Source organism: Marmota monax, unplaced genomic scaffold (genome assembly GCF_021218885.2).
Source record: "Marmota monax isolate L192 unplaced genomic scaffold, Marmota_monax_Labrador192_F-V1.1 WCK01_AAM20220418_F8-fsc00038, whole genome shotgun sequence".
Taxonomy (NCBI): Eukaryota; Metazoa; Chordata; class Mammalia; order Rodentia; family Sciuridae; genus Marmota; species Marmota monax.
Genome location: NW_026692498.1, coordinates 11,190,151 through 11,207,440, shown reverse-complemented (window position 1 = coordinate 11,207,440; position 17,290 = coordinate 11,190,151). Strand labels below are relative to the sequence as shown.

The 17,290-nt window shown below is 52.5% G+C and overlaps 2 protein-coding genes across 4 annotated transcripts in view; one reads left to right on the top strand and one right to left on the bottom strand.

Annotated features, from left to right (window-relative positions):
* The window catches only part of Ddb1 (damage specific DNA binding protein 1), a 31,077-nt gene extending 27,238 nt beyond the window's left edge, over nt 1-3,839 (bottom strand). Inside the window, exons 1-4 of the mRNA XM_046445609.2 lie at nt 3,633-3,839; nt 2,292-2,440; nt 1,019-1,135; nt 451-672 (exon numbers count right to left, since the gene is read on the bottom strand). Of these exons, the coding sequence (XP_046301565.1) occupies nt 451-672; nt 1,019-1,135; nt 2,292-2,440; nt 3,633-3,693 (549 nt within the window). The 5' untranslated portion in view covers nt 3,694-3,839. The remainder of the gene's footprint in view (nt 1-450; nt 673-1,018; nt 1,136-2,291; nt 2,441-3,632) is intronic.
* Nucleotides 3,840-3,931: 92 nt separating this feature from the next.
* Nucleotides 3,932-16,531, top strand: Tkfc (triokinase and FMN cyclase). 3 transcript variants are annotated; one of them, XM_046445613.1, is made up of 18 exons: nt 3,932-4,036; nt 5,361-5,476; nt 8,081-8,270; nt 9,126-9,236; nt 9,334-9,515; nt 10,863-10,941; nt 11,214-11,303; nt 11,924-11,958; nt 12,037-12,121; nt 12,209-12,298; nt 12,991-13,107; nt 13,463-13,582; nt 13,772-13,909; nt 14,963-15,069; nt 15,172-15,275; nt 15,419-15,452; nt 15,566-15,655; nt 15,989-16,531. In XM_046445613.1, the coding sequence occupies exons 2-18, from the start codon at nt 5,474-5,476 to the stop codon at nt 16,148-16,150; spliced, it is 1,737 nt and encodes a 578-aa protein (XP_046301569.1). In that variant the 5' UTR covers nt 3,932-4,036; nt 5,361-5,473; the 3' UTR covers nt 16,151-16,531. The 3 variants fall into 3 exon arrangements, with proteins under 3 accessions (XP_046301569.1, XP_046301570.1, XP_046301568.1); XM_046445612.1 differs by lacking the exon at nt 3,932-4,036 and having other exon boundaries at nt 5,244-5,476; XM_046445614.2 differs by lacking the exons at nt 3,932-4,036; nt 8,081-8,270 and having other exon boundaries at nt 5,243-5,476.
* Nucleotides 16,532-17,290: the final 759 nt, after the last annotated feature.

The window sequence follows — 17,290 nt, the reverse complement described above, 5'->3', positions numbered from 1 at the left end:
TTTAGGCACAGACTAAAATAGAAGTCAAGAGCCAGCAAGTCACCAGAAAATGAGTGCTGGACAAATGCAAACCTCTTCTTAGAAGACAGATACAGACATTTGCTCTTTGCTCACAAAGGCCAATTCTAGATAATTTCTCTACGACCAAGTTTTCATAATCCCCTAGCATTCCAGTAAGAGACTCAGACAAAGCATAAACTGGGTCACCCTATAAAACCTCCAAGGCCTACAAACAGAGTATAATCTCAGGATTAAAACCTGCTACAAGCCCTACAGAGCTTGCTGCCTCTACAATAAGGACTTTGCACTCAAGAAGGAACCAAAATCGGGCCCATATTAATTGTATCGTTCAAAATACTTTAGGACAAACACATTCAACACTTCTCCCTATGCTACTACCAATTCCCATCATTCCAACCAGTTTTTCCCTCTCTCCTCCCAATTCAGTACCTGGTAGACAAAGCAAATGGTGGGTGCTTGACAACCATATAGGAACTTGACATCGATGACGTGCAATTCCTCCAGGCGGATGTTAAAGGCTTTGAGCTCTTTATTGTCCCGATCTAGTGGAATAACCTTGAAGAGGCCATCATAGAGTCGCAGGCCAATCATTCGACACTCTGGGTCAATGATACCAATAATGCCAGTCTCTGAGGGGCGGCCAATACGGTCCTAAGAAACAAAACTGAGATTAGGAAAGAACCTCAACTTCCACAAAGTAACAAAACATCAGGCCAAAAAATCTGTCCTTCCCAGGATGATTTCAGAGAGGCAAGAAAATGAGTAACATCCACCTGACATGCCAAGGAGCCCAAATACTAGTACGTAGCTTTCTGGTTTAACACTGAATCTCAATACATTATTCCCTGTGCCTTGGACTCTCAAAATAGCTCAAAACTTTGTTTTTTCCTTGTTCCTTTGATCACATAGAGGGCTACCCTGCACTTCAGTGTTCTTCACTGAATCATGACAGCCCTACCTGAAAAACTCTCTCATCAGCCTGAAGCAGCCACCTCACCTGGACATTGCCATGGGCTCGAGTAATGATATCAATGCTCTCGCCGCTCTGCTTATACTCCAGGATGCAGGCATTGTATTTAGCGGTCAAGATAAACAGCAGGTCCTTGCTCTCCCCCTGGAAACCAACATTATGCCATCAAAAGAGGTCTTTCAAAAACAGGAACAACCTGGCCAGCCTTTAAGCATCATTCTTTAAGCATGCTAAGCTCTTTAAGAACTTCCCAAATTCTTCTCTCCCTAAAGAGAAAATACATGGTGAGTTTGTAACATACACTATGTACACACAAGCCCTAAGGGTATGTACAAAAGGCCAGAACTGATCTGGTAAACATCTAGTCCTTGTTTTCATGATTTGCCATATCTGCTCTATACACACTGTTTTCATCTATTTTGCACTCAGGCTAATCTCAATCATTCCATTCAAATTCTGAAAGAAGAATGTAATTCCTCCCCATTCCTTTCCAAATATTTGGAGAAAAAAAACGTGGTGATAACAATGAAAGCAAAATGAATCTGCAAAATCTTAACACAAACTTTAAATACATAAGTGCTTTGTTCAAAGAGTTATAATTGAAATGCTGAACCCACAGTTTTCTTGTCAGATTCAGTTAAGATATAATGAAACAATGATGGTTATCTAGATAAAAACATTTGAATTATAATAACAATGATTATGAGAGTTGTTAACATGATGGTGAATGCTTCTTATGTGCTAACACCCTGTGTTACTGAATCATTTAATCTTCACAACCCAAGGGATTGATTACTGTTATCCCCACTTTGTAGATGGGGAAATCAAGGCTCTGAAGGGTGTCTCAAGTGATAACTAAAGTGACACCTAAAGTGAGAACACGAATGAAGCTAGGACTGTTCCACTCGATATATCCTGCCCTCTGAAGCACTAAGCACTATGGTGACCCATATTTCAAACTGCTTTAATTTCTCCTTCCTGAAGAAGTCAACTTAATAAATGTTTCCCTAATGAATCTCCCCTACTTCCAGGAAGTTTGTTAGGAAAAGTATACCCTGAAATCTGCTGTCAAAACAACCCAAGGCTCGGGCTGGGGTTGTGGCTCAGTGGTAGAACACTTGCCTAGCATGTGTGAGGCACGGGGTTCAATCCTCAGCACCACATAAAAATACATACATACATACATACATAAAGGCCCATAAACAAAAATATTAAATAAACAAACAAACAACAACAAAAAGAAAACAACCTAAGACCAACAGTTTTCCTTTTATTGCTCATCACAACTGGAAACACTTACCTTGGGCCTGAAAAGCTCCATGACTGCAATCTTCCCATACATGCCCACCTCCTTGACTGGCCGAAGCCCCTCTGCAGTGACCACATAGATCTCTAATCTCGTGTTTTTGGCAATCAACAAGTTCAAGTCTTCGGCTGAAGTAAAGTGTCCTGAAAGAACAGGTCCTCTAACTTTTGAAGCTGAAGGAAGGGCCTCCCAAGCCCTCTAAATAATCTTATCACATGTACAACTAAATACCCCCAGAACTTGCATTTACTTCATGTATTTCTCTGACTCCTTCTGTTTACTCCTCTTCTTGCTAAATCCAGCACCCCCAGGAGTCTCACTTCACGCATTCAACAAACCTGCTTCCCTAATCAGACTAAGAAAAGTGAACTGGAGGCCAAAGAGCAGAGTGTCCTTCAATGGACAGTGACTGAACACCCTTCAGACGACTGTTGAATTTTACTATACAAAGGTATAGCAAAATAGACTCTAAATGAAGATGCTGGAGAAAGTGTTTGTCTCTTCTAGTCATCTAAAGCCTCGCCCAACTTTTGCCAAACAAACGGAGTCAAATGAAGAAAATTCCCAGAGCTTTCTGTATTTTCTCTATGCCTCTTGCCCTCCCAGCAATCTACCAATACCACTTTTAGCCATCTAAACAACGGACGTTTTTTTCTAGAATCATTATTAGCAATTTACATAAACGCACAAGTTCGGGGTCTGCACATTCAGCCGAGAAAGTGAGTTCAAGATGAATATTCTTTGGTTCTACACCTCAGTGTCCTTTACGATCCTAGCACACAGTCAACAAGGCAAATCCAGCCCGGGGCTGGGCCAACCAAAACCTCTTCTCCAGCAGCGCCCTCAAGTAAACAACAGCCCCAGGCGAAAGGGTGGGTCTGGAGAGGGCTACTCTTCCTCTTTGGGTGAGTGCGGACATAGCTCACATTCCTCCACCTCCCGGGGCCCCCCAGACTCCCCACGTGAAAATTCTGATCCCAAAGGCGCCATCACCACCACCCCTTCCCCCGACCACAAGAGGCCAATCTCGAGGTTCAAGCAACGCTGCACAACCAACTCACATTTGGCTCTCGGTCCCACTGGACCCGGCCGTGTTCTCGAGGCCAAGTGACCTCCCAGGACGAAAGGGGACCCTCAAGAGCAGGTTCTATTGCCCCAAAGGGGCGTGTTGGAACCGCGCCTTTGAGCTCGGGGCTGGGGACGTTCCTCCGCCGCCGGCGCCTTCCATTCCCCGGCCCGGTCCTGCCCGGCCGCCCCCGGGGCCGCGAGCCTCCCTAGGCCTCGGTTCCCACCAGCTCCCTCCCTCGCCAGGGTCTCCGGCCCTGGCAGTCTCACCGGTCACGCAGCCGTTCACGGCGGTGGGCTTCTGTGCCGTTACCACGTAGTTGTACGACATGTCGAGGCCTGGACCGGCCCGTCGGGAGCCGAGGGCGACGATAGAGAGATGGACACGAGCGAAGAGACAGGGAGCCCCCACCCGCGCGCAGCCAACTCTACTGCCGCTGCCTCCGCCCCAGAAACACGTTGCAGCCCAGAGCGGCCGGGGCGCGGGGCATCACGGGACGGCCTCACCTGGCCTCTTGGAGGACTCAGGCAGCCCAAGGCAGCCAACCAAGGGAAGCTCCACCCCCCGGGTCTCCGCCCCGTCCCTTACCGCCGGAGCTCGCAGTGCCCGGATGAGGGCGAAGCGTTGGGGGCCGTAGCGAAGCCCACCTGCTGCGGAGCTGCCCAAGACAGGGGTGAGGGGGCTGGAAAGGTGCTCCATTGTACCCTGTGTCCTCAGAGCTCGCCCGCCGACCCCTGGCCGCAATCCTCAACCCTCGTCCTTTCGCAGACTCCGTCCTCTTTCTCCATTCATTGCTCCAAAAGCCCTCGGGGCTGAACCCCTTTTGGAGCCGGAAGGAATGCAAAGGCCCTGAGAAGGGAGGGAAGGCACAGGGATCCTGAGTAGAGCCGTGCTTCCCCCGCCCCCTTAACTCTGTTTTCTTGAATCCAGCTGAAGTCCCCACCTGGCCTTAGGACACCTACCCCGCCTCACCTGGGACCCACCAGGACGCTCACCTGTGTATTTTATTCTTAACACTCTGAAGGGCCCACTAAGACACTTGCCCAGCATTATTAGAGCCCCCTCCCACCCCAGTTGTACGAATTCTGACCTCAGACACCAAACCGGAACTTCACCGGTGAGAACCTTAATGACCCAGGAGGGCATGGCTGTCAGTCTTGCAGCCTTCAGGCCAGGCCACATCAGACAGGCAGGCTCCCCAAAGAGCAGGAGGAGCTGTGGCTTGCAGCAAATGCAGAATGCCAGAGAGGAGCTAACATGTTTCCAAGATAAGGAAGCTGAGGCTTAGAGAGAAAATGGTTTTAAGACACCCTCCTCCCCCCCCAGTAAGTTGAGGCAGATGTAGGTGCAGAACCAGGTCTGGGTTGTTCTCAGTGCATGTGTGCACAGTGAACCTGGATGACCCCAAGACACAGCGGGACCAGGATGAGCTGAGGTATGTGATTTACACATGGGGTTTCCTACAGCAGGACTCACCTGACATGGAGCACTGAATTATCGGTAGAAGCAACACAGGCTTTACAAAAAGACTGTAGACGTGCGTTTGAGCCTGACTCAAACACCAGTACACTTGGACAAGGAACTAGATAGAGCTCTGTTTCCCAGAAACAAAATGGGGTCACACAGTTGGCTCCCTCCTGGTGTAGTGCCCAGGCAAACAAGAGTGAGTGTGTGAAGACCTTTGTAATTTTTTCACCATAAGCCATGCCCATGTAAGTGATGAAGTTACTCTGCGGGTAACTTTGCTCCTTGATTAGGAGGTGGGTGCACTGCTCCTGGACATAAAGGCAGCACCGTGCCCAATGCAGATCGATCTATCTCTTGGCAGCCAAGCATAAGTGTGAACCTTGGTCAGCCCCAGGCTGTTCTCCATCCGTTCTCCATCCGGAGCTCACGAACTAGAGTTTGGACTTGGATCAAAGTCTAAGGCAGCTCCCTAATTCCTGAAGCACTTGAGGAGTGGTTGTGCCATTCAACTCAGCAGCCTGTCCCCATAGGTGCTGCTTTCACCTCCACTGTGCTCAGACCGTGGTGACACCCATAGGATTATCCATCCTACAGCAGCTCAGTGCAGAAGTGTGGACGCAGGTTGCTTCAGAGTCTCCCCACCATGGTGAGTCCTGGGGGTGGGAGGCCAGGGCAGGAGAGAACATGGTGATCTTGAAGCAGTAGGGCATCCCTGTCCTGAGCATCCTGGAATTCCTTATGCCCTGATAGAAGAAATACCGTTGCCTCCTGAATTTAGGAGGTTAAAAGAGAGGCTCATCCTCTTTCAGGGCCTGATCTCTGCTTCCCTCCCTTTGATCAGGCCACTGGTCCTAGCCAGGCTTGAGGCTTACCTCTAAGCCCCTCTGAAACCTCTCTGTCTGGGCCTGGGTTATACATTTAGAACATTAACAGTTATTTGCTCTGTAATAGTTGCTGTACTAGTCACAAAAGGAATCAGGAAGTATGACCTTGTGCCTGTTCCTGAACCACATGTTCTCACAGCTGGGTTCTCACAGCTGGTTCTGGTCTCACAGCTGGGGTTTATGATCTGGGAAGCTCTGGGCCTTTGCTCCAAGCCCACTCTAAAACTCATCTGAACCTAAGCAAACATTAAACAGATCTGAGTTTAGATTTTAGCCTGCCATCCACCAGCTGTATGGCCTTCTACAGAAATCTTGACCTCTCTGAGCCTCTTTGTCTTCATCTGCAGAACAGCAGATTAAAGCCTACTACCAACTGTCTGTGAGGTGTTGATCAGACCAGAGTTCTCTTGTTCTTGCATAATGCCTGATCTCCTTTCCCTTTTCATCCCCTTAGGTCTCTGGGAACCAGAGATGGCACTGGTCCTTAAGCCCTTCTCTGGCTCTGATAGAGGGGTGGTTGAGACAGATTCTTGGAGGGTAGTGGTGTTGGAAGCTGAGCTTGGAATTGACCCAGCTTCCAACTTTACTGTATGTCCCAGACCCTAGTAAGCTCTAAGAGCCACATATCCATGCCCTTTCTAGGGCAAGACCTGTCATCCTGCACCTCCCTTCAGTCACTTGAGAAAGCAGCCAAAAGGGAACCAGCTTTGGAGCCAGGAAGACCTGGACACTTGCTTGTTGTGTAACTTTTGGGCAAAGTCTTTTAACTGTGTTCCAATTTCCTCCTTGGGCTAATCCGTCCTCCACAGGGTTATTGGGAAAATTAACAGGGAAATGTTCAGAAGCACTTAGAAACAGGCCTGGCTCAGCTCCTGCCCGGGAGATGCAGTGAGATTCTTATTCTGCTTGCTCTCTACTGACCTCATCTTTAAGCAGCCATCGTGGACCTGGTCCTTATTGGACCCAGGAAAAGACTTGTGGGCAGGAAAGCAACCTGTGCTGGCAGCCTCAGAAGGAGCTGAGGCCGGAAACGTGGCTCCTTAGGACCTAAATCAGCTGCAGGCTGTCCCTGGACCCACAAGGTGGCGCTGAGAGCCTCTCTGGGCCCACACTAGGCCACCTTTCCCAGTCTCTTGAGGACAAAGGCAGGAGCTTCATCCCAGGTCCACAGCCCTAGCTCAGCGGGCTCCTGCTTTCAGAGCCTGTTTGGGGCATAGCTGCTTTTTATTGAGCTTTTGCTGAAGTCTAGTAAGTCTCTGTTTTGAAGAGAAAGACTTGAGCTCTGGCCCAGCATAGTGGTGTACACCTGTAATCCCAGCAACTCAGAGGCTGCGGCAGGAAGATTGCAAGTTTGAGGCCAGCCTCATCAACTTAGCAAGGCCCTAAGCAACTTAGTGAGACCCTGCCTCAAAATAAGTAAAAGGACCTGGGGATGTGGCTCAGTGAAGACTTAGAACAAGAATGTATCTTCACTGAGTTCTCACATGTCTGCCGAGCCCAGGTTCCAACCACTGTAGCCCCACACTGCTCACCTCTCCCTGTACCCCGCCATCAGCTCCTGAGCTCCACCTGCCCATGGCCTGCCTCCTAACACTGCCCATGACCAAGCAGCTACTGTGGGGGCCCTGCACACCTCTCTTGCAGGCCCCTGGTTACTTAGGATGATCTAAGTTGTCTCCTGGAGCCACCATACTATTTCACACCCCCAGGCTGTGGCTGGATGCCCTCCGCCTCCTCCCTCCCCCAGGACCCACTCCCTTTTGCCTGCCTGTCTCCTCCTTACCCTTCACAGAGACTTCCAGTTTGTCCTCAGGAGCCGAGGTCCTCTCCTATGCTCCCGTGGCATATGTGCCTTCCCCTGGTGCAGCCTGTGGAGATGGTCTCTGTTTTTACTGAGGTGGGAACAGCACTCTGCTTTCCTTACACACAGTGCCCAGCACTGGGCCTGGCCCACCAAGAGCCCAGGCCAACGGGCCTGCATTAGAGCATTGGGTAGGTGTGGTGCCTGCCTGGGCCCTTCCCCTCAGGAGCCTCAGCCCAAGGCATCTCCTTTGACTAAAGTAGGTGTCGGGCCCCAATTTCTTCAGTTTTTTATACTGAGGATTCATCTCCCCCATTTTCTTTATATTGAAGCCATGGTGCAAAAAGTGAATGAACTTGGCACTGAATAAAAGTCACAAATTAAAAAGGGAAGTCGGAGACTAACATCTACCAGGTCAAATGTGGCCCAACTCAAGATAGTCCTGTGGTCACCCTGGAGCTCCTGGGCAAACAGGAGCAGATCTCTGGTGTAGCCCAGTGCCTGGGAAGACTGTAGGTATCCCTGCTGACCACATCCTGAACCCCCTCCTCCTCCTCTCTCCCAGTCCTCTAAGAAACTGGTGAACTCGGTGGCAGGCTGTGCTGATGATGCCCTGGCTGGCCTAGTGGCATGCAACCCCAACTTGCAGCTCCTGCAGGGCCACCGTGTTGCCCTCCGTTCTGACCTGGACAGCCTCAAGGGCCGAGTGGCACTGCTGTCAGGTGGGGGCTCTGGCCACGAGCCTGCCCATGCTGGTGAGTATGCTAGGTTTGAGGACTCGATGCTGGTATGAGGTACAGGCCAGGTACGGAACAGGGGTTGGTTCCCACTTACCTCCCTCAGGCTCAGACCTGGGCCAGCCATAGCCTCTCTCTGCACCTTGATTTCTATATCTCGGGAGCACGAGCTTGGGCAGGTGAACCCCTGGGCTCTTGTAGCCCTGAGGTCAGTGCTTCTGTGAACTTCCCTGGCCTTCCAGGCCCAGCTGGCCCATCCTCCTGCAGAAAGCCTTCCTGACTGTCTAGCTAGAGCAGGACCCATCTTCTGCACCCCACTTTGTGGTTTCCCACACAGGGACAAACCTGGGTTTTCTTCTGTTTGGAGCCAGGAACATGAGCCCTCCTTGAGAGCTCTTGGAAGCAGTTGCCCAGGCTTTGGGTACCTTTCCTGTCTCTCTTCAGCAAATCTGTTCATTCACTCAGCAAACATCAGTGGGCCCGCTGTGTGCCTGGCCTTGTTCTTGACACCAGGGGTACCCCAGTGAGCCAGACAGACATGGTCCCTGCTTCCATGGAGCTTAGATCCCACTTAGGGCAGACAGTGGCCTGTAAACACAGAGAGTGCAAAGGGACATAGAAAGACCATAGGACGGCGTGAGGACCAGTGAGCCTCTAGAGGGAGTGACTGCCTTGGGGTGAGAGGTCAGGAAAGGCCTCTCCAAGATGACCCCTGAGAAGGTGTCAGCCATGTGAAGATCTGGGGATCTTTCAGCACAAGCACACAGTAGGGCTCACCAACCATAGCTCTTAGGCATGTGGGAAGCCCCGGGGACAGTGACGGCAGGCACAGTCCCCACCCAGCATCTTCACTCCACACCTCCTGGTCTCCAGGTTTCATTGGGAAGGGGATGCTGACGGGAGTCATCGCAGGAGCCGTGTTCACTTCCCCAGCCGTGGGCAGCATCCTGGCGGCCATCAGGGCTGTGGCCCAGGCGGGCACAGGTGAGGCTGGTGTGTGGGAAGGGGTGCGGAGGGGGAGAACACCCTGAGGGTGGGATGAGGGTCGCCACTGAGAGGGCTCTGCTGGCTGCTCCTACAGCGGGGACCCTCCTCATCGTGAAGAACTACACTGGGGATCGGCTCAACTTTGGCCTGGCCCGGGAACGCGCCCGAGCAGAAGGCATCCCTGTGGAAATGGTGGTCATCGGGGATGACAGTGCCTTCACTGTCCTGAAGAAGGCAGGCCGGAGAGGCCTCTGTGGCACAGTGCTTATCCACAAGGTGAGCGCCCACCCAGGGCACTGAGACTGGCCACTGTCCCTTTGGGCAGCACGTGGTAACTAGACCTTTCCATTCACTCCTCGCTGACCCAGGAAGGCCCACCATCCCTCAGCACCTAAGTCCAGAGTGCAGGCACTGCCCATCCCCCTCGCTTCCCGCCCCTGCAGCCAGGCGGTGGCCCTGATCTGGCGCTTCCCCACAGCCTGTGTTAGCACCTTCTCCCCCCTGCCTTCCTGCGTTGCCTTGGTTCAGGGCTCATCTGACTTGCCCACCTCACCAGGCTCCCCCTGCTTCTTGCCTTGCTAGTCGGCTCTCCACACTACCGTCAGAGGTGTCTTTCAAAAATGTGTATCAAACCAGGTGCAGTGGTGCACACCTGTAATCCCAGCGACTGGGGAGACAAGGCAGGAGGACCACAAGTTTGAGGCCACTTAGGCAACTTAGCAAGACTCTGTCTAAAAATGTCATTAAATGGCTGAGGAAATAACTCAGTACTAAAGCACTCTGGGTTTAATCCCCAATATCACCCCCACCAAAAAAAATGCTATCTGACCAGTGTTTGCTCACTGAAAACATCTTGGGTTACCAGAGTCAGCCCAAGCTCCTGGTCAGATGCCCACCACACTCCTGCCCTTCTTCCCTGACCCTCACCCCTGGCTTCACCTCCCAGCCTCCCTGCCTTCCTCCATGCTCTGGTAGCCCCAGGCTCTGTGCCTGCTGGGCCAGGCTCACCTCTGAGGCTTTGCTCGCACTGTATTTATGGCCTGGCGGCTCCTTTCCTGGCCAGCCTCCTGTGGCTTTGCCAACCCTGCGGTCTCTAGCCTCAGCTCTGAGGTCCCCCGCCTGGGAAGCTATCCCTGCTGGCTGCAGAGCCCCTGCTGGCTAGGAGCCGCTCAGTGCTCCTGTGACACTGCCACCTTCTTCCCTACCCGTCTCCAGGCAGAGTTTCCTGAAGGCAGCGACTGTGGCTCACTCCTCTTTTTTTTTTTTCCCTCACACATAACAGATAGCAAAATTGGGTGGGTGAGTATGTGGATGGGTGGGTGTGTAGATAATATTCTGTGGGAGAAAACTCTAAGTTAGGAAACTGGTCACCAACTGGTGCCATTGGACAAGTCACCTCTGTCTCTCTGGGTAAAGTTCCTCCTGGCTCCCACAGACTGGAATTCTTCAAGATTCTGGGCAAATACATTGAGTGGGGGAGGACACTCTGCCCTGAATGTGATAGGCCAGGTGACTGTGGAAATCCTCGGATTCCTTCTCCCCAACAAGAATTCTGTCCCCCAGCCCATTGTCTACCCTCAAGTAGTATAGTGACTGCCCCCCTGGGGACCTGTGTGACTGCAGGTGGCAGGTGCCCTGGCTGAGGCAGGTGTGGGGCTGGAGGAGATTGCAAAGCGGGTGAGCGAGGTCACCAAAAGCATGGGTGAGTATGACCCCAGGGATGGGGTGGGCCAGGGACACTCCTGGGGACATAAGAAAGTTCCTGTTAGCTGCATGGAGGGTTTTCCATTTATTCCCTAGGAATGGACGGAAGGGCCTGGTGGCCTTGGGTACAAGAGCTAGGTTTTCTGTCATTACTGAAATATGACAGACAAGAGGACGCCCCAGCAAGGGCTTCTGTGGCATTGTCGCTGCCCATCCTGATGCCCAGGGCTGAGAGCAGAACAGCCATCCCTCTGTGTCTCATTCTCCTAGGTACCTTGGGGGTGAGTCTGTCCTCCTGCAGTGTCCCTGGCTCTAAACCCACCTTCGAGCTTGCGGCCGATGAGTTGGAGCTGGGCCTAGGTAAGTCTGTGGCCACCCCACTCCCAACCCTGCCTGCTCCTCTGCCTTGGATTTTGCCCACTCAAGCCCTGAGCCATCCTCCTAGTCGTCTCTACTCTCCTAGAGCTGTCCCCTAGGTGGTCTCAGTATTCATAAGTGGGCACTTGAGGCCCAGCCTGGCCTGGCCTGCCTGATTTCTTCCTGCTCGCCATCCACCCCAGGATCCAGCCACGACTCTGTGCCTCACCCACTTGCCTTTCCTCACACCATTCCCAGTCCTGCCCTTGCTCAAATGCAGCCCTTCTGCCAGGGACACCAGGCTGCAGCTGTGACGCTTTCCCTCGTCATCCCAGGTGTCCAAAGTGATGGGTGTTAGCCTCCTGAGGTCTTGGCATGACTGATGACTGCCTCCAGTTAGAGCCACTTGGGTCCCTGGCTACCTCCACCACCATGTTGTAGCTCCCCCAGAGCAGAAACTGTGTGTCTTTCATTGTTCTGTCCATTTCCGTCCCCATTATTCTGTCCATTTCTGCACTCCCAGTGCCTAGCCTTTTGCTGAGCACTTAGTAAGTTCTTGATAAAACCTGACAAGTGAATCCCCAGGCCCTGAGCAGGTTGGCAGTGACCACATCTCTCTGCAGGGATCCACGGGGAAGCTGGTGTGCGCCGGGTAAAGGTAGGTGGACTCCCTGGCCCAGGCCAGCACAAGGCTAAGGCCATCCAGACACGGCTCATTCCTGGCTCCCTCTGACAGATGGCAACTGCCGATGAGATTGTCACACTCATGCTCGACCACATGACGAATGCCTCCAATGTGTCCCACGTATCTGTGCAGCCAGGTGAGGAGCCTGTCATTCTCTGTCTGTCCTTCCTAGACCTCTGGGCAAGTGGTACCCAAAGGACTTACTTCACACATCCACCCACAGGCTCCTCTGTGGTTCTCATGGTCAACAACCTGGGTGGTCTCTCATTCCTGGAACTGGGCATCATGGCTGATGCTGTCGTCCGTTCTCTGGGTAAGTCCACACTGGGAAGGGGACCCACCCCAGCCCACGCTGGACATAAGAAGAGCATCTGAGCCGGATGTGGCGGCACACACCTGTAATCCCAGCAGCTCCGGAGGCTGAGACAGGAGGATCTTGAGTTCACACCCAGCCTCAACAACTTAACAAGGCCCTAAGCAACTCTATTAAAATATAAAAAGGGCTGGGGATGTGGTTAAGCACCCTTGGGTTCAATCCCTGGTACCAAAGAAAAGAAAAGCAACTGAGGTAAGATATTGAGATGGCTCAAAACATGGACTGTGAAGTCACACAAGCTTGAGTGAAAGTGTCACTGCCACTTAATAACTGAGGGCCTTGCACCTGTTTCTTTTCCATAAATTGAGAGGAGTAGTTCCTGCCTTGTAAGGTGGTTGTAAGTTTAAATGAAATTAAGCCTACATAAGACAGCACAATACCTGGAAATCAGTAAATGAGACCTGCAAGTACCCAACTACTCCCAAAGAGGGGACACCTCGAGAGAATGTGGTTAATTTGGGTGTTATTGAGAGACACCCTAAGAAAATCAGGCCATCTCCCTACTGACTTCAGGGCTCCAGCTTCCAAGGTTCTGATTTTTTGTTATTCTCTTTCTTTCCCTGGTGCCCTGAGGAGGAAGTCTGGGATGAGGGCCTGTTCCTCATGGACTTCCTTGCTCTGTCTTGCAGAGGGCCGTGGGGTGAAGATCGCCCGCGCCCTGGTGGGCACCTTCATGTCAGCACTGGAGATGCCTGGCATTTCCCTCACCCTCCTGCTGGTGGATGAGCCCCTCCTGAAACTGATAGGTGAGAGCTGAACTCTGGGCTGATTCAAGCCAGGGCTTCTTGTCACCGGAAGGAGCCAGCGGGACTTGCAGAGGCCCGTTAGGCTGACTGTGGCAGAGCTCTGGACCTGTGAAGGCACCCCTGGCTTCTCCAGCCTCTCCTCTCGCACTTGACTCTGGAAGAAGTGTACTAGGACTCGCCCCAGATCCGCCTGAGTTTTCCCCAGGGACCCTCTGTGCACCCCCCACAGTAGCCTCTCAGCACGTCCTTGTCTTCCAGGCTGCTGAGGGAGCCAGGCCCCAGGTTTGGGTGGGAGCCCAGACTCTGCTTGATCTCTCGCTGGCCAGTTATGCCTGAGTTGTCCTGCTGTCCCTAGATGCTGAAACCACTGCTGCAGCCTGGCCTAATGTGGCCAAGATGTCTGTGACTGAGCGGAAGCGGAGCCGGGCAGCCCCCATGGAGCCCAAGGAGACCCATGATTCCGCCACTGCAGGAGGTACCAGACCCTGCTGCTGGGGAAGGAGCAGGCATCATTGGTGGCACAGGGCTTTGACTTGGGCCCTGGAGGGTGCAGGAGTGTGCTGTGAGCTGTGCAGGAGTCCTGGCACCCATCCCTCCCACATATGACAGGATTGGTCCTGAGAAGGGCCAGGTGGTCCTCTGCCCCACTGTCCTCCTTTTCCAGGTGTAGCCTCTAAGCAGATGGTACTTGTGCTGGAGCAGGTGTGCACCACCCTCCTGGGCCTGGAGGAACACCTGAATGCCCTGGATCGGGCTGCTGGTGATGGGGACTGTGGCACCACCCACAGCCGTGCTGCTCAAGGTTGGTGCCAGGGCCCTCTGGGGTCACAACAGGATGGTATGGCACACTGGTTCTTAGATTTGGGCATTTTATGAAACAGAGTAGCTTCCAAAATATTTGGAGAGTTGTTGGGTTGCCACTTTTTCCTTTGCCAAATAAGGTCACTTGTGGAACCCCAGCACCCCTCTCATCTATTTTCCTCAAGAAAAGGTACTTTGGCCTGGGGGTATAGCTCAGTGGTAGAGCACTTGCCTAGTGGGAAGGAAGGAAGGAAGGAAGGAAGGAAGGAAGGAAGGAAGGAAGGAAGGAAGGAAGGGAGAGAGGGAGGGAGGGAGAGAGGGAGGGAGGAACTACCAATGTGGGAGGTTGTTGTCTCACAAGAAAATGGAATCCTTACACTGAACAAAAACAGATTCAAGCCAGACTCTTCTCAGCTTGCCTACACCAGTGAAATCTTTTAATGGTCCAGCACCACTCATTCAAGAAAAATGTATTCAGTGCTTCCTGTGGGCCATGCTCATGTGTCTGTGATTAAAAGAGTGAATGAAGGGGCTGGGATTGTGGCTCAGCGGTAGAGCGCTTGCCTAGCATGTGCGGGGCCCTGGGTTCGATCCTCAGCACCAGATAAAAATAAATAAATGAAATAAAGGTATTGTGTCCAACTACAACTAAAAAATAAATATTAAAAAAAAGAGTGAATGAAGCACACAGAAGTCACCACTCTTGCATACTCTTGCGTATGGTGGTGCATACCTGCAGTCCCAGAGACTCAGGAAGCTGAGGTCAAAGGATCGAAAGTTTGAGGCCAGCTTCAGCAACTTAGCAAGGCCCTAAGCCACTTAGCAAGACCCTGTCTCAAAATAAAAAATAAAAAAGGGCAGGGATATCAGTGGTAAAGCACTCCTGGTTCAATCCCTAGTACCAAAAACAAAAGAAAAGAAAAAGAAGGTGATTACTGGATGACTCTCAGTAAATAAGACCAATCAATAAAACATGTAGGCTGTCAGCACGACAGGCCAGGGAGAGAGCGAATCGGGGCACGCTGAATCCCTCATCAGCACTTTCTTTCTGCAGCCATCCAGGGGTGGCTGAAGGAGGGCCCACCTCCTGCCAGTCCTGCACAGGTGCTCTCCAAATTGTCCGTCCTGTTGCTGGAAAAGATGGGAGGCTCCTCTGGGGCGGTGAGTGTCGGCGACCTCAGGAGCAGAGGGCTGACGGGCAGGATGCCAGTTTGGCCAGGCCCTAGGCCAGCTCCACAGGCTTAGCCTTTGCATTCTCCCCAGCTCTATGGCCTGTTTCTGACTGCGGCTGCCCAGCCTCTCAAGGCCAACACTGACCTCCCAGCCTGGTCTCGTGCCATGGACGCCGGCCTGGAGGCCATGCAGAAGTGAGCCAGAGCCCTGTCCCTTAGAGCCCAGGGTGTTCTGGGGGAGGTAGTTGATGGATTTCACCTGCTCCTATCCCCAGACCTTGTCCCCACTCCAAAGTGACTGCCTACAGCAGACCTTGTTCATTCTCTTTTCCTGCCAGGTATGGGAAGGCGGCGCCAGGGGACAGGACTATGGTGTGTACTGGGTAGTGCCCCCTACTCTCCTTCCCGCCTTTGAGCCTACAAGCCCTGTAGGCCATCCTCAGTGGGAAAGCCCCTCTCAGCCCCTCTCTCCTCACCTTCTCCAGCTGGACTCTCTGTGGGCAGCAGGACAGGAGCTCCAAGCCTGGAAGAAGCCAGGGGCTGATCTCTTACAAGTCCTGACCAAAGCTGTCAAGGTGAGTTAGGCCAGGCTGTCCACCCAGGGAGACAGGCATGGGTCTCCATGCGACCTCAAGCAAGTTAGTCACCTTCCTGTGCCTCTGTTTCCTCCTTTGTAAAATGGGGATGAGTCTCTGTCTCAGAAGGCGATTTGTGAGACTAATGAGATCTTGAGCCCACACCCCACCTGGGACACAGCAGGGCTGCAGTAAATGGTGTGCCTTTCCCTCTCTATTAGAAGGAAGTGAAAGGTGACCTCTCCACTCAGTGATAGGGCAGAGGGCGCTGGGTCAGGCTGCAGGGCAGAGGCCTGGTAGCCTGTCCTCAAGCCCACTCCTATGCCCCCTCAGAGTGCTGAAGCTGCAGCCGAGGCCACCAAGAACATGGAAGCTGGAGCTGGAAGAGCCAGTTATATCAGCTCTGCGCGGCTGGATCAGCCAGACCCAGGAGCGGTGGCAGCTGCTGCCATCCTCCGTGCCATCGTGGAGGTCTTGCAGAACCAGGGTGTGTGACGGCCTCCCTCCGCCTCCGCCCCTGTCTCATTGCTGTGCTGCAGTGCTCGAGGTCACTTCTTTTTGCCTTCAGTGGTCACCTTCCCCCTTTCTGACCGCAGGGCCTGTCCTCTACCAGGTCTCTAAAAACTGCTCCACCGCAGACAGCTCCTGAGCTGGAGTGGGCCCCAGCCCTCCAGCATTGCTCTTTCCCGCCTCAGGGAGGGTGGAGCCCCGGGCTCTCCACACTCAGCCGAGCTTCAGTGATAAAGCATCCCCTGAGCCACAGTATGGCCTTTGGTTTTAAGATTCCGAACCGCTCCCTGTAAAAGGCCTCTGCACCTGAAACCAAGTCAGTGTGGAAAAGAAAGCTAATAAACCATGGTGAAGCCATAAAGCCAACGCCTTCTCCCAGGGTTGTCTGTCCCAGTTGCTGTGATCATGACCCCCTCTTCCCAGACCCTGCGTCGCTACCTGTGCCCAAGACAGGCTCTGCTCTGCCGGGCTGGTTCTGTTCCCATCCTCCTGCCCACACACACACACAGCACACTGACATGCATAAGACTGGTATAAAGGCTTCTTCTTTTTTTTTTTTTAACCAGATTAACAGTTTAGTGAGTCTTTAGGGATTGGATGGGCATTTGGGACATCAGAAGAAAAAGCTAAAGCTCAGCTATAGATCAGAAGTTGTAGCCATGCCAGCCCCTGGTTCTTTCTAGAACAATCATTGATGGTCCCTGGACCCCAGTTGGCAGGAGGGACTGCTGAGTGGTGCTGATAAGGGCTACCACACACACACACACAGCCACATCTGTATGTTCTCAGCACAGAGTGGCTGAAAGCACTTGGCCATGGACTCCAATATCCATGGTTTGAAATCTGATTCTGCTTTCAACCAGCTGCATGAACTCAGGTCTATGCCTCTGTGATCTGTAAAGTCAGAAGAGAGCACCCATCTTACAGTGATTGGAAAGGATTCAAGCGAACCAACAAGGTGATTCAAGTGTAGACTGAGCACTCGCGCTCTGAGAGTTAGTGTTATCACTAGTGTCAGCCACCTGCCCTCCCGTCCATTCCACTACCATGTGGCATCTACAGCTGATCACATTAGGAAAAGGGCCCCTTTACCCCTAGCACCTATTTCACCCAAACTTGACTCCT